Source organism: Danio rerio, chromosome 3 (genome assembly GCF_049306965.1).
Source record: "Danio rerio strain Tuebingen ecotype United States chromosome 3, GRCz12tu, whole genome shotgun sequence".
Classification (NCBI taxonomy): domain Eukaryota; kingdom Metazoa; phylum Chordata; class Actinopteri; order Cypriniformes; family Danionidae; genus Danio; species Danio rerio.
The window spans coordinates 30580944-30597695 of NC_133178.1; the positions used below are offsets into that span (position 1 = coordinate 30580944).

The 16752-nt window shown below is 35.0% G+C and overlaps 1 protein-coding gene across 1 annotated transcript; it reads right to left on the reverse strand.

The window, feature by feature from the left end:
* Window positions 1-2447: 2447 nt before the first annotated feature.
* gfap (glial fibrillary acidic protein) lies at window positions 2448-14373 on the reverse strand. Its single transcript, NM_131373.2, is given in 9 exon segments — window positions 2448-3674; window positions 5053-5138; window positions 5223-5266; window positions 7281-7501; window positions 7617-7742; window positions 8373-8534; window positions 9242-9337; window positions 9416-9476; window positions 13861-14373. Coding segments are annotated over 9 exon segments (1335 nt in total). The 5' UTR covers window positions 14358-14373; the 3' UTR covers window positions 2448-3632.
* Between the last annotated feature and the right edge of the window lie 2379 nt (window positions 14374-16752).

The window sequence follows — 16752 nt, forward strand, 5'->3', positions numbered from 1 at the left end:
AAAACTGGACTGACACAGTTTCAATTTACTAGAACTTCTATGTTAAGCTGCTTTGACACGATCTACATTGTAAAAGCGCTATAGAAATAAACATGAACTGAATTAAACTATCTCTTTAATACCAAACTGACCTATGCAGACAGAGAATGAGTATGTGACTTTACATGGTTCTCAAAGAAGATAGTGGGGATGTACTCACTAGGGAGATTTCCCTGTTGTAAATCTGTAAAAAGATTTCAGGGTGAGAACGTTCTTTGGCTTTGAATTTCATTACTCCTGCTCCACTTTGGAAGGATTCATTATCTGGATAAGCAAGGCCTAGAAAACTCACATGACAGCAAAGCCAGTTCTGCAGTAACTTACAGTAACCACGGCCTGTCAACATACCCTGGCAAAGACAGAGCATGTAATCGCTCTAACCAAGCGTGTCACACACACTTGTCACTCAAACCTTCTGCACCCTTGACATGTTCACATGTGACAGAAGATCACTGTCACTTCCCATTCCGTTCACTTTTAAGTCATTATTAGATAGTCAGAATGCATCAGCTGCAAGGCCAACGTGGGTGAGTTGAGAAGCACTCTTTTTATAAGCTCGTAAACAGAACAGACATGGACTAAAAATAAAATAGCCAGATTTTTAGACAGATTTGGATACTGGATTGAACTTTAAGTGTGTGTGTATATATATATAATTTAAAATGCAAGCAGGGCTGGGCGATTAATTGAAAAGTAATTAAAAACGTCATTCAGAACCTATAATCGATCTAAATTTTCCGTCAATTTTTTCAATTACAATCATGTGTATTTTAAATTTAAACGTACATACAATTTAAACGTATTATATTATTCTGATATTATACTTCTGCCAAGTGCATACATACTGTCTCGCACACCTCTCAAAAAAAGTTAACTACACATCACAACAACACGTAGCACAAGCTTTGTGATTGGTCGGTTTGATAGCGATGATGAGGGTGGAAGGTCGAAATTTAGGCAATGTGTTTTAATTTCATTTGTTCAGCATTGATGTTCAATAAGTAATTAGAGGTAGATATTTATAATCAAGTAATGCACCCTACATTCAAATACCTCTCGCACAAAACTTATCAGTGAACTATGAGGGCAAAATATAAAATAAATAAATAAAATAATAATTTGTAATAGAGTTAAAATGTTTAATTAACTGAGATTTTGATTTTAAGCCAAATTGCCCTGCCCTAGATACAAGTAATTGTTAAAGTTTATAAAACAATACAAAATTTAATTTAAGATTAGCATGTTCAAATATGTAGCTAAATGTTTCTAGCACGTTTTAGAACTTTGTTAGGTGTAGCCACCATTTGTTACAACTTGCTAACATGATTTAAACATGTTTTAAACATGTTTTAATATAGTGCAAAAATGACTGAATATATTTAAAGATGCTGCTAGCCTAAACTGTCCATTTATATTTGGTTCACTGTCAGGATGTTTCAGCTAATGCTGAAATGAATGTGACATACAGACGTAAGTCATCTATCAGCTACCACATTACACAAAAAAAATATATAAATAGTGAAGTTTGTAGGAAAACTTTGATGCTGGCTTAAGTCTAATCAGAAGGTTGATTGTTAAAACCTTGAAGTAAAATCCAAGCTGAAGGTTTTAAAGTCATGTAATCAAAGACAATAAACAAGATAACAATGATTAGCCTGTATTAATCGGTATTAACTTTGTAGTAACTGAGTGTTTCGGAAATGTTTTTATCTTTTTGTCAGGGATTACTTGGCCTATTTTTGCATGAAGCCAACATGTTTTAACACTGTTAATTCAACATATTGCTAATTTAGCACATCACTAGCATGTTTAGCACAAACAGTAAAAACATAGTTATTTTGCTATAATGTAAATTTCAGCATGTTGCTATAATGTTACTAACATTTTAGCATCTTGCTTTAGCATTTGCCTTACAAAAATTAACTACAGTTTATGGTGACACTTTTAAAATTATTATGGTAGAAGTATAGCCATCATAGATAGTTTAATGTTGTTGTTGTTGCTTGTTTTGGAGGGTTATTGATTACTATTTGTGCTTTATGATCACAATTTGAACACAATTGCCATGGTTAACTTCCCAAGGGTTACTGTGTTAACTAACACAACAGTAATTATGTTACCAACTTGTTGCTTGAAGGCACTACTAGGATGTTTTGTCAAAAGAGAGAACTGTTACTTCCTTTTTTTGTTAATGTTAACCTTTCAAAGCCCTAAAGCCTTTTTTCAGGTTCATAAGTGTGACGAGGTTTAAAAAAAAGAAAGTGTTAATTCACAAATACAGGCAAATGCAGTATTTAAAAGACTACAATCTAAACTTTATTAGGTCATAATTATCATAATGTATCAGTTGCAGTGCTGACACTTAACATAGATATTAGTTGACAAACAGAACCGACACTAACATATAAAAATGTTTCTTTTTTTTAATTTCTATTAATATAAGGCACCACAATGAAGTAATGTCCAATTCAGTATGAAAGTTAGTCCATCTTAGTTGAAAACGGTGTAAATCAAGCAATGTTATCTCACAGTGAAGATATGGTCACAGTTTTGATTATTATTAATGCATATTATTAACATTGTAGTGATGTGTGAAACACTGCTTACACTTAAGTCACTTTCAAACCAAGATGATATTTGTGCAATTCAGAATAACACCTCAAATGTAAGCATAAACTGCAGGAGGAACCTTTCACCCTCATGCAAAAGTGCCTGATCACACAGATGGAAATGGAAAAATTGCTCAATTTCACCAAGGAAATGTAAGCGTGACAATTGAAAGCTATCAGTATAAATCTGAATCAAATGATCTGGTCACATGATGGGGAACACTGTGTCAGATATTTATACCATAATTCATTCAGTAAGATGCTTAATGTTAAGATTTTAATGTCTTCTACAGGTCAGTAATGTGTCAACGAGCAATTTAAAGCATTTTAACCTAGGTCCAAGAGATGAGTTAGCTACTGTGCAAAAACACTGAGCACACACACAGTGGAGGAGGACAAAAAAATGTGGAGTAAAATGTTCAAATAGCACCGCTGACCAAATCCATCATTCCTTTAAAACTCTTACAAACATCTTGCTGTTAAAATTCCCTTCTGCCTTACTTTAACACCTACTGTTCAGATTTAAATACTACCAGCTCCAGACTAGCTCTTTTTTTCTTCTGGCATTCTTAAAGACTACAATAAAGCTCAAGAACTTGTTCTCTACAATTTATGCTTGACAAAAAAAAAAAAAACACTATATTTCCCACCTGCTCTGACCACTAGCTACATCTTGTCCTACTGTTTACTTTCATCTGTCCAACCATGACTTTTTATAGCACATTCTGCGATAAACTAGTCTACTATCTTGCAAAGACTCTGCCACAGAAGAAACAGACAGATAAAAAGAGAAGCCCAGGAAGAAAAGGAGATCAAAACATATAGGTAGTTGCTAAAAACAGTGAATACAGTTTCCATGAACTATATATACCAGGAGAGAAGCAGGGAAAGTTGGTGAGAAAATACAAGGTTTGACAAACACAGCTTCCTGAAGCATTAGTGAAGGAGATCTTCTTCTGCAGCCAAGCCAGTGTCTGAGCCTCATTATGGCAGATCCTTCCTCTCCGTAGTGGACTCTTTAATGATCTGCGAAAGAGAGAATGTGTAAAATGAAGAATTAGCAGAATCAACACAATTCTTGAGATGTTTTTGGGGACAACTTAATTGTTTTATGTTTAATCCACTTTAATTGAAGTTAACTTAATCGGTCGGCGCCTATAGCCTAGTGGTTAAGTGCGCAACACATAGCACCATGGTTCTTATGGTGATCCGAGTTCGATTCCCGGCTTAAGGTCCTTTGCCAACCCTTCCCCCATCTCTGCTCCCAATACTATCCAGTCTGTAACCTCCACTGCCCTACACCAAATAAAGGTGAAAAACCCCTAAAAAAATTTGTAAAAAAGTTAATTTATTTGAGTTGTGTGGGATCCTAAATTCTTTTACAGTGAAAGAGAATATTACATTGTAGACAGGAATACAAATTTATTGACTGGAATATAGAGTAAATTAGTTAATATGAACTAAATCATTAAGTAAAAAAGTTACACAGCAAAATCCTCTGAGTAAATTTTACTCAGTTTAGATAGTATTTGGTTCTTTTTAAAGTGTTAAAGTTACTCATGTTTATGAAAAAATGAAAGGATTTATTGGGGGATGATTGAGCACTGATTGTTGTTGTTAATAAACAGAAACACAGAAGAGAAACACAAAACTAAAACTGAAATCAGTCACATCCTTAGATAAAATCAGCTGAAATATAATACATGGAATCTCTTTTGAAATCTCAGCAGAGGATCATTAAGCAACTCCACAACCAGCAGCTTTAATTATTACCAACCTGTTTGCCCTTATTTAAAGAGATACATTTACTCTCTGAAGTGAGTAAATTTTGCTCAGAGGATTTTGCTGTATGTTGATATTATTTAATGGATTGAAGCTAACTTAAATAATGAATAGCTGTATTTCAACTAACATTTGACAAAGATTATAAAGTAATATAATACATATATTGTTCATTGTTTATGTTAATAGATACTCATAAAAATCTTACAATAAACATACTTTTTTAAATAAATATTGCACCTACTGCAATCCCAGATATAAAAAAATACTAAGCACGGTTTGGTAATGTTTATTGTCAAGTAAGTTCTGAAAATATTGTTTCTGAATGTTTAAAACCTCGAGTTTTAGCATGGATGAAATGTTTTTCATTGGTTATATAAACATTGAAGACCACATTTATTTTTTGAATGTTTATAGAAATGTTATTTATGGCTTTTCTATAAAATATGAATATGCACATGACACATGAATCAACTATTTGATACTTCCGTGTCTTTTTTAAAGCTTAATACTGGTTGATATATTCTTCATGGATGATCAAGTATAAGTGCATTGTGTGGATGTTGAAAGCTAAATGTTTTGTTTTTTTTAAGGTTGATGAACAGCGCCTCCTAGTGTTTACCTCTCCGTCACGGGTCTCAACAGTTCGCACAACTATGCTCCTCTTCACATGAGCCTCAGGAGTCAGTTTAGTGTCCATGCTGGTGTCTGACGAAACACAGACACACACAAATGATCAAACAGAGACATTCACTTCAAGATGTATCAACAAGCTGATGATGATTTTCTCACCTCTAAACTGTAAATTGGTGAAGTTCTGCACCGGAACAGTGATTCTAGAAGAGTCAGTTAACAAGTTAGTACAGTTTTTAAAATCTTTCTATGGGGCTGTTTGATTCTGATTGGCTGGTGAACGTTCTAAGGTGTGCAGTTATTTTCAGATAAACACATGGAGAAATTAGATCCAGGCAAATTGTGACTGCATTACATTTTCATTATATCACTATACACACCAAATAATTTCAGTTATTTCAAAGTTTATGATAAAAGATTTATTAAAGGAGCAATAGGTGATTGTTTTCAGAAATGCATTTTTCTATGCTGGTTGAATGTTTCTTCACATTGTGATAATTATATTAAGGGGTTTGAGTGTATTTGTATGGATTTTAATAATCTGTGGAATTGTTCATCCATGAGAATTATTTGTCAAATCAAAGAGTTCAGTCCGAACATTACGATAAGTAAAAAATATGTAATTGCACACCTCTGCGCACACTGTTCATGCATAAAAGATCACTTAATCGTTCACTTACACCAGGTAGCAAAGAATTCTGGCCCAGATTTGGCATAAAGCTGTCACAGCAGGCATTCATCCGGCTCTGACATACTGTACAGCATGTGGGCTAAACATGCATGACCCTGATTTTACACAGGTGGCACCGTCTTTAAGGCGGCATGCAAAACATGGGCCAGATTTCAGAGTAGTATTTGGACCTGATGTTTAAAACTGATATGCTGGCAACGTAAGTATGCCCTATCTTGACCCACATTTAGAATACATTCAAATTATTATTTGATTAAAGAAATGTTTTAATGCACAAAGTCATTTCCATAATGACTTTATTTTATTCCAGGAAAAAAATCAAGATTTATTAATCTATTGTTTCCTGTATGATGAAAAAATAACTGAATTTACCCTACATTACATATAATTTATTAACCAAATTATTATTTTACAAATTATATTATCAACGCGCCTAAAACGCAATGCTTCATGGGTTTATCAATTTCATTGCAGTCGTGACACACCAAATATACTTTCAGACAATGACCAAACATGGTCCATAGCTGGCCCAGTTCAGGCCGAGTTATGGGTTATTCATTTGGCTGAGACTAGGCCCAGATATGGTCCACGTTTGGCCCTTATATGGAAGCCAGACTTGGTCCAGTCATGCACTGTAATTCACTGCGGCATGTGGGCCAAGCAAAAGCTGATTGTGTGGGCCAGAGCTGGGCCAAAGTAATTTTGCTATGTGAGGTGGTTCAGTCAAAGAACGGCAGGCAAACATTAACAACCTACTTACTTTTTTTAGTATGGTATTGTAATTACTAAATGTACTATAAAGTTTTGTAATGTAATGTGTGTTATTATATAGCACATTTATTGTGTATGGCCATACACCCAAAACACTTCATAATATTGAGGGGGGTCTATCCTAACCAGTCACCACCACCACCAGTGTGTGTGCAGCATCCACTTGGATGATGCGACAGGAGCCACAGGACAACAGACAGGGTCAGTGCGCTCACCACACACCAGCTATAGGTGGAGTGGAGAGACAGTGATGGAGCCAGATAGGTGGATGGGGATGACTGGGAGACCATAATCGGTAAGAGGTGATGGAGGGAATTTGGCCAGGACACCAGGATTACACCCTTACTCTTTACAAGAAGTGCCAATGGACTTTTAATGACCACAGAGAGTCAGAACCTCGATTTAACATCTCATTTGAAAGACGGTTTTCTCTATAGTTAATGTTACGTGATGTATATTATTGTAGTGATGTTGTCTTGTGGGCACTCAAGAGGCGTGGCTTTAGATGGTAATTTGCAGGGATGGACGTAGAAGGCTTTAAGTGCTATCAGGCTAACATTAGCATTTTTCAAGATCTCCTATTGCACCTTTAAGTCAATAACTCTACAAAAAAAATAATAAATAAATAAACAGAAGTATTTGAATTTGATGTAAAAATAGTACTGCTGTTTGAGCACCAAACAATAATAAAAAAAAAATCTCAGTTATTCCTTGCTTCATTTAGATAATGTTGTTTATACTAGTTCTCTCCTCACCTGCTTTCCTCTCCTTCCAGCAGCTTCCTGTAGGTGGCGATTTCAATATCCAGGGCCAGTTTGACATTGAGCAGGTCCTGGTACTCCTGCAGATGTCTAGCCATCTCCTCCTTCAGCATCTGGATCTCATCCTCCAGACGGGCCACAGTGTCCTGGTACGCGGCAGTCTCGATGGCGAAGCGTTCCTCCATCTCTCTCAGCTGGCGCTCCAGGGACTCATTCTTTAAGATAGTGTGAGAGGTGTGAGAGGGTTTAACGCATGGGGACTCTTCTGTGGGGTGAAACTATAATTGCTGTGGTTTATTAGTTTGGTCAGATGTGAGGCCAAGTACTTACAGACCCACGGAGAGATTCCAGGTCACAGGTCAGGCCCTGAATCTGTCGGCGATAGTCATTGGCCTCCTGCTTCGCTTGTCTCAGAGCCTCTCCATTACGATTGGCTGCATCCGTCAGATCAGCAAACTAATAAAAACAAATTAAAATAATAAATAAATGATAATAATATAATGATAATAAAAAATGGAAAACAGTTGTTCTCAATTAAGGGTCCAAAGCTCTGGACAGGTCAGGCCTTAAATTGAATAAATTAATTAAACAATTTATAAATAAACTTTATTAGATGTTAAATATACATTTTATTTGCATTTTCACTTCTAATGTGTGTAAAAAAAAGTTTTACTTTATAGAAGCTGTAGTTTATAATATTAACAGTTGCAATTTTTTTTTACATTTTATGTTTAAATGATATTATATTATATTATATTATATTATATTATATTATATTATATTATATTATTTTAAGTTATGTTATATTATATTATATTATATTATGATATATTATACTATATTATATTATATTATTTTAAGTTATGTTATATTATAATATATTATATTATATTATATTATTTTAAGTTATGTTATATTATATTATATTATGATATATTATACTATATTATATTATTTTAAGTTATATTATATTATATTATATTATATTATATTATATTATATTATATTATATTATATTATATTATATCATTATTCATCATTATTTAAATTTGACCATAAAGGAAATCTACTGTGTATGTGTGTAACCTTTGAGCGATACCACTCCTCAGTCTCCTGCATGTTAGAGTTGGCCATGGCCTCAAACTGAGCTCTGATCTCCTTCAGCGCAGCGGTCAAGTCTGGCTTAGACACATCCAGATCCACATGAACCTGTTGGGCCATCAGCTGCTCGTGCAGCTCCCTCATCTCCTGCTCAGAGCAAGAACATTACATTCAGTTCACATATAACAGTGTCTAATCAAAGTCTGTGATCACATTAAGAAAATCTCTTCAGAGAAAGTCAGCAGAATCAGATACACAGTTGAAGTCAAAAATATTCATTCCGTGTGAAAATTTTATTATTTTTACAAAAGATTTCACAAGTGATGTTTAACAGAGCAAGGAATTATTTATTATTAATTTTAATATCACAGTATTATTTTTTTATTCTTCTGGAGAAAGTCTTATTTCTTTTAATTCGGCTAGAATAATAAAAATAATAAATAAATAAATAAATAATTTTCAAAACTGCTCAATTCAATCTTAAAAAGAAGCCAATTTAAATTAATTTCAAATTTTCGTCCAATGACTTGCCTAATTAACCTAATTTATATTTTGAATACATGCATCTTGCAAAATAAATAGTAAAATATTATGTATTGTTATCAAGATAATAACAAAAGAAATTATTTATTAGAAATGAGTTATTAAAACTATTATGTTTTAAATAAAATCTTCTCTTCGTTAAACTGAACTTAGGAGGTACTTGAAATATACTAGAAGGACTAATAATTTTGTCTTCAACTGTAGCCACTAATAAGCAGTCAATAAAAGCAGATTTGAGACGGATGTGCCAATTGGAGTGAAATCAAGACACAAGTGACAGATGGAGGTGGTGAGGAGGACAGAAAACACACCTCCTCATGGACCTTCTTCAGGAAATTGATCTCGTCTTGCAGAGCTTCAATCTTCCTCTCTAGCTGCACGCGGTTCAGAGCCGCTTCATCCACATCCTAGAATCAAAATCAACTTCCATCACTGCAGTGCGCTTACTTATGCATACTATATATGCATGAAGGAGAGCTCCTTACTTGTCTGAAGGTGTTGAGGTTATTTTCTGCCTCTTGCCGCAGGGCAGTCTCGTCTTGAAGTCTGGAAGATGGATAAGGAAACAGTTACAGTTTCTAAAATGATTTTTCTTAGAGCCTAGAAAAAACTGAACAACCAGCAATAACCACGTTTAAGACCTTTGGATCTAAAAACACCCAAACCATTGATGCTGTATTTTTATTATGAACATATTAGTTGACCTATTTTAAACATACTCACTACACACATTATACACACTATAGATAGATAGATTTATTTATTTTTGTTTATTTTTTCCCCAATTTCTGTTCTGTTCTAGGAAGATTGTTTCAGCACATTTCTAAGTATAATAGTTTTAAAAACTTATTTCTAATAACTGATTTATTTTATCTTTTCCTTGATGACAGTAAATAATATTTGAATAGATATTTTTCAAGACACTTCTATACAGCTTAAAGTGACATTTAAAGGCTTAACCACGTTAATAAGGTGAACTAGGTGTGTGTGTGTGTGTGTGTGTGTGTGTGTGTGTGTGTGTGTGTGTGTGTGTGTGTGTGTGTGTGCTCTTTAATATGAAAGTAATTTCTCCATTTCAGAGTACTCTCTGATAAATCAGTTGTGAGAGCTGTGCTGAAAGCCTCCCAGTAGAGGTGACCTATCATGATGTGTTGAGAGCTGCAGCAGGGGGCTGGACAGGGTTCAGTGGATCACTCATGCATCACTAACTACTCACACACACACATTGCAGCTACTGCTCTTTCCCACGGGGTGGAGTAAACACACACTCTTTCATACACTTCACCTGATGCAGACAGTCAAATGTACAGCAATAGAAACACTTATGAATAAAAGCATATAGTTTGAACATACAGTAATACATGTACACTACCGGTCAAAAGTTTGGGGTCAGTAGGAGTTTTAAATGTTTTAAATTAAGCTTCTCCTGCTCACCAAGGCTGCATTTATTGAATCAAAAATACAAAACAAATGGTAAAACTGTGAAATGTTATTGCACTATAAAATAACTGTTCAAAAGAATGATCATTAAATGATCATTTAATTGAATCATTTACTCCAGTGATTTAAATGATGAGTTTTCAGCTTCATTACTCCAGTCTTCAGTCACGTGATCCTTCAGAAATCACTGTAATATCAATTATTATTATTATTATTATTATTATTAATGTTATTTTTATTAATGGTAATAGTAATAAAAGCAATAATGACTTCAATTGAAACTGCATACAATAAGTAAAAAATAAATATTTAATAAGTATTTAACAATTTATTGTTACATTTAATAAATGTGCCTTGATGAACAGAATAATTTTATTTAAATTATTAAATAAAATTAAAAATAAAAAAAAAAATAAACTGACCCTAAACTTTTGACCTTAAGTGTGCATCAAACATAATTTGTGCACTGATAATTCATAAGAGTCATGGTTCATGAATTTACATATAGATGTCATTTATATTTTATCAAATATTCATAGGAAATTAAATACATTTACAAGTTTTGTCCTGTATTAATATTCTATAAACTTAAAAGTTCTGTCATAAAAAAACAATTTAGCTACTTTTAAATTCAAATCTTAAAATTGTATCTTATTTTACCAAAGATCTATCCTAATTATAACTATATTTTACTCGTGGTATAGGAAATTTGGCTTGAAATTGGGTTAAATGTAATCATTAAAACATTCTTAGAACTTGGTTTTAAGAACTTTACATTCATCACTGGGTTCAGAAAAACAGCTGGAAGGCTCTCCTTTAGAAATGTAAGCAAGGCTAAAGTTATTAAAAGGTTGGAATGTTGTTACAAATGTTCTTTTAAACTACTAAGAACTGTTATACTAAACATCTATATGTATACCGTTTTAATTTCTTATTATTGATGATGAAAAATGTTTTTCGAGTAGCAAATCATAATTAGAATGATTCTCAAGGTTCCTGTGGCTCTGAAGACTGCACTAAATAAAAAAATGTATGTCACAGAAACAAAATTGCATTATAAAACATAATAACATATAACAAAGTTATTCTAAATGTTGTCATATTTCAATAAATTGATCTTGAATAGGAATGGAGCAGTCTCCACTGCTTCAAATGAAAGTTGAAAGTTTGAAATTTGGTTACAAATGCACTTCCCCAACAACAGGACATCTGCATGGGTGTGTTGAGTCTTTGTGGAAGCTGGACTGAGGTATTGTGCCCCCTCCCCGCCCCCATACCACTCATCCTATCAGGATTTAGTCTGAAAAGAGAGGCAGTGTGGGATTGAATGAGAGCGAGAAATGTGAAGCCTCTCATTGAAAATGGGGTTTGGATGCTATAAATCCACATGGTGACTTTGCTGCGGTGTAAAACTAATGTGGAAAAATGCAAGGTTGGTTATTCTTGAGAACTTCTTTAGCCACGAGACAGCTGTTTATAAAGCTGGCTAATGGATGGCGTTTCTTTGACCTTTTTTGTGACATTGTTCTCCTGTTGCTCTTAGCGTTCTTCTTGACGTGTCCTGGAATGTGCGACACCTCCAACCCAGCAGACACTTCTACTCAGACACAAGTACACCCTTTAAGGGAGTATTTATGTTGACGAGTGGGTTAAAGTGGGGTAGATTGTGTTCATCATGACACTGGTAAATCAAGGCACCCTGGGGTCCTCATGAGTTGTTGGATTCAGTTTGGAAAGTGAAAATAAAGGAACTGATTAATTGTAGAGCTTGAATGCAATGCAAGGCACTGGAATTAGGTGGAAGGATGAGCCATTTGCATTAATTCACTCATTCATTCATTTTCTTTTTGGCGTAGTTCCGATATTAATCTGGGGTTACCACAGCGAAATGAATTGCCAACTTATCCAGCATATGTTTTACACAGCGGATGCCCTTTCAGCTGCAACCCATCACAGGAAAACATCCATACATTCACACATACACACTACGGACAATTTAGCTTACCCAATTCACCTATACTACATGTCTTTAGGGGAAACCAGAGCACCCAGAGAAAACCCACGCGAACACGGGGAGAACATGCAAACTCCACACAGAAACGCCAACTGACCCACCGCGTCTCCCCATTTGCATAAATGTAAATGCAATAGCAATTGAAGTTAGCAAGCAAAAAATAAAAACCACAACCTTATCCTGATAATAAAAGCTTTAAGTCATTCAGAAATATGGGGGAGAAAAAAAACAAATAACATTTCTATTAAATCACATGGATAATATATTATTGTAAATGTTTATATAAATTTTTAATAAACAAAAATGGTTGGCACACAACGTCATAAGACGTTATTATTAGGATAGATTTAGGTTGTTATGTCAGGTGACCAAAATCCAATGTCGAGCCAACATCTAAATCCAAGATCATACGGACATCAAATACTGACATTTATTTATCAGGTATGGCAACTAAAATCCAATGTCTGACAAATAATGGTAACGCCCACACAACGTCAAGCTGTAACATCATTAGACGTTGATATTAGGTTGATTTTAGGTTGGACATTGACGTTGGGCTGACATTGAGTTCTGACATCAACCCGATTTTCACATCCAAACAAAATGCTTTTGTAAAGACTTTGGATGTGCGATTTGATTGGAATCACAGGATTGATTTTTCTAATCCTCATAGACAAGATAAAACAAAGTAGTGAGTGCAGGCTGAAGGAAAGTAGTGGAGTAAAAGTACCGTTACAGCATTAATAATGTACTCAAGGGAAAGTAAAAGTACACATTTTTTAGCTACTTAGTAAATTACAATTCCTGAAAAAAACTACTCAATTACAGTAATTTGAGTATTTGTAACTAGTTACTTTACAACTCTGATGATAATATAAACTATGCATTTAGAAAGGCAGAGTAACTGAATATTTTCTTTTTACATTTCAGATATTGTCAAATTTTATTTCTCCGAAAATCACCCATGTTTAAGAAACAAGGAAAGGTTCACTGTAAAAAATGCAGGGTTCCACACAATTCATTCATATTGTCCTAATACAAATTGATTAAGTAACTTTATAATTGGAATATTATATAATTGGAATTTTATTTAAGTGGATTAAACATAAAAAAAATTAAGCTGTTCCAATGAAATATCAATAATTGTGCAGTTTCAGCTCATTTTAAATAAGTAGTTTGAACAAGCAACAAAAACATTGTCAATAATTTATAAAAAATAGTCACTAAATTGAAACATATGAGGTTCGTTCCGCTGTAGAAACCCCTGATTAATAAAGGGACTAAGTCGAAAAGAGAAGGAATGAATGAATGAGATTTATGTGGACTTCAAGTATGTAATTCGATTACTTATCAAGTTTTTTTTTAGGCAAAGTAACTAAAAATGTAATTTCAATACAATTCAAATGACTAATAATTAGCAAAGAATAACTTATTGAAAGTAACATACCCAACACTGTGCATCACCTCAGTCCTTACCTCTGTTTGAGAGTGCCGAGGTCTGAGGCCAAGTTGTCTCTCTCAATCTCCAGCCGGGCTTTGCCAGCATTGAGTCCATCCACCTGTCTGCGCAGCTCCCGCAGCTCCTCCTGATAGATGTCCCCCAGACGGCTGGGCTCTTTCCCCCTCAGCTGGTTCAGCTCGGCCACCAGCATCTTGTTCTGCTGCTCCAGGAAGCGCACCTTCTCGATGTAGCTGGCGAAGCGGTCGTTTAGCCCCATCATCTCCACCTTTTCATTGGTGCGGGTCTCACGATACTGGGCCTTCAACAGGGAGTCCGCTGAAAAGTCTAGCCGCTCTCCACCCAGAGAGAGCCGTGAGGTGGAGAGGGTGAGCGGGCTGGAGGTCAGGTGCCGCGGGCTGCTGTGGAGGGACAGGCGGCCCGTGCTGTGACGGCTGGTCACCCCCACTGACGGTGATCCGCCCGGGGTGCCGAATCTCTTTCGGTAGGATGAGAAGGAACGCTGGGACTCCATGGTGGAGGAGAATGAGATCGAGTGCGGGTGAACTCTGGGTTTTTATAGAGTTGATGTGGGGGGTGAAAGAGAGAGGGGGGGTCTGATGGGGAGGGCAAAGGCCGAGGGGGTGTTTGTGAGCCCGCAATTGTTTGTGCTTGTCCAGCCAGTCTCCTGACTGCCTCTTTTCACAGTGAGTCAGAGAAAATCCTATTCATACCCTGCTGGAACACAGAAATAGAGAGACTGAGATGGCATCAGCACTGATATTGGACTTTAATTCTCTCTTACCTCATGCTAAAGAGTTGGTTTGCAGATCTTCTGAGTTACTCCGGAGTTGCTCTGCTTTCTCAGTCACAGTTTTGTTCTGTCTGGGAGTTTAATGGTTTCAGGGAACACAGGAGGTGATTACGTAATTCTTCATTATTAAAAGAAACTGGCGCTCCCTCTTTTGTGCTGATCTGAGAACATCACACACATGCTCTTCAGCAGCACTGATTTATATCGGTTTAGCAGAAAAATCATAGGAATTGATTTGTTTACTTGAACTCATGCTGGTTAAATGTTAAAGGGGTTATTCATCCAATAAACATTTTGCTTGTGTGCTCCATATCTGAGCACAATTTTAACATGCAAAGAAACATAATTAAAGAAAACTTTCCTTATAAAGCTACTTTGAGATGTATTAATTAATTAATGGTGAAGAAGTGCAGCTTTTTTGCTAATTAATTTATAATTTACAGAAAAATTAACTTACAACAAATATATAAAGGGATAGTTCACCCAAAACTGAAAATTATGTTATCATTTACTGAACCTGAACTGTAAAAAAAAATAATAATAATTTACTCAACCTAAAATTGAAAGGCGACTTGCCGCAGTGCTTTTAGTGCTTTTAGTTTAGTCTAGTTAACTCAACTTAAATCAAGTCAAGTACTATACTTGAGTTGAAAGTTGAGTCAATTTAAACCAACTTTTTTTACAGTGTGTTTGACTATTTCTTCAGTTGAATACTAAACAATATATTATAAAGAGTGTTGAAAAACTGTAACTACTCTATCATATTTCTTTTACCTTCTTCGATTGTCGAATGGTTACAGGTTTTTAGTTTCCTTCAAAATATCTTCTGACTATCCCTTTAAAAAATGCTGGTTAACTGTTAAAGGGGTTATTCGTCCAATAAACATTTTGTCTGTGTGCCCCATATCTGAGCACATATTTAACATGCAAGTTTGTTCGAAGAAACTAATCTTAAAGAAAACTTTCCTCATAAAGCTACCTTGAGATGTGGAAATAATTTTTACGGTAACACTTTATTTTGACGGTTCATTTGAGTATTAATATACAGTGTGCTTAATATCTGTTAATACTGCTACAAAACAGACATTTAACTGACTCTGAGAAACTTTGCAAGTACATGTCAACTTACACTAACCCCAACCTAACAGTCTTCTTATAATCTAATGAGAATTAGTTGACATGTAGATGCAATGTAACTTAAATTCAAACAAACATACCATCAAAATAAAGTGTGACCCTTGATTGGGTACAAGTGTAGCTTAGAATTATGTTGCTAATATATTTATAATATACAGAAAAATAAACTTACAACAAATATATAAAGGGTTAGTTCACCCAAAATAAAAGCTGAAAATTCTGTCATCATTTACTGAACCTTGAATGAACCGACAGAGAGAGAGAAAAAAAGGTTGACTCGACCTAGAATAAGAGGCAACTTGCTGCAGAGCTTTTTTGAGTCAAGTGCAGTACTTTGGTTGACAGTATAATATTTGACTGTTTCTTTAGTGGAACACAAAATAATATATGTTGAAAAGTGTTGGAAATCTGTAACCACTCAATCATATTAGTTTTCCTTCTTTGGATGTCAAATGGTAACAGGTTTTTAGTTTCCCTTCAAAATATCTTCTAACTATCCCTTCAAGCTATTCTAACCAAATGCTCAGTCCAAAGAACAAAAGGCTCAATCTACTTGTTTTGCATTGTTGTGCATTACTGAGGTCTAAAAAAAAAGAAAAGCACTAATGGTTTGGCCTCTGCACTCATCAGCAGTCTATGAAGTAGCAGAGGAGTGTATGAAGGCCAGAGAGACTCACGGACAGACACAAAACAACACGGCAGCCAGCCAGATTTACAGAGGATGAGCTCATCAGACTGCTGGACACAGATGGGCGACTGTCAAACCCAGTCAGAGAACTGGGCACAGCATTTGTGATGGCCTAAATTCACAGAGAAGTGCTGTAAGATGGGTCAGTGAGTAAATCGTGAAAGCTCTTGTTTTACTTAGAGATGTCAGAGGAAGTATGCTAATATTGTACACTGTGTTTAATTATTTTTTAAAGCAATGGGTTTATTTTAGGTGTAACAATACCTATATTTGATCTGAACACACAATTAA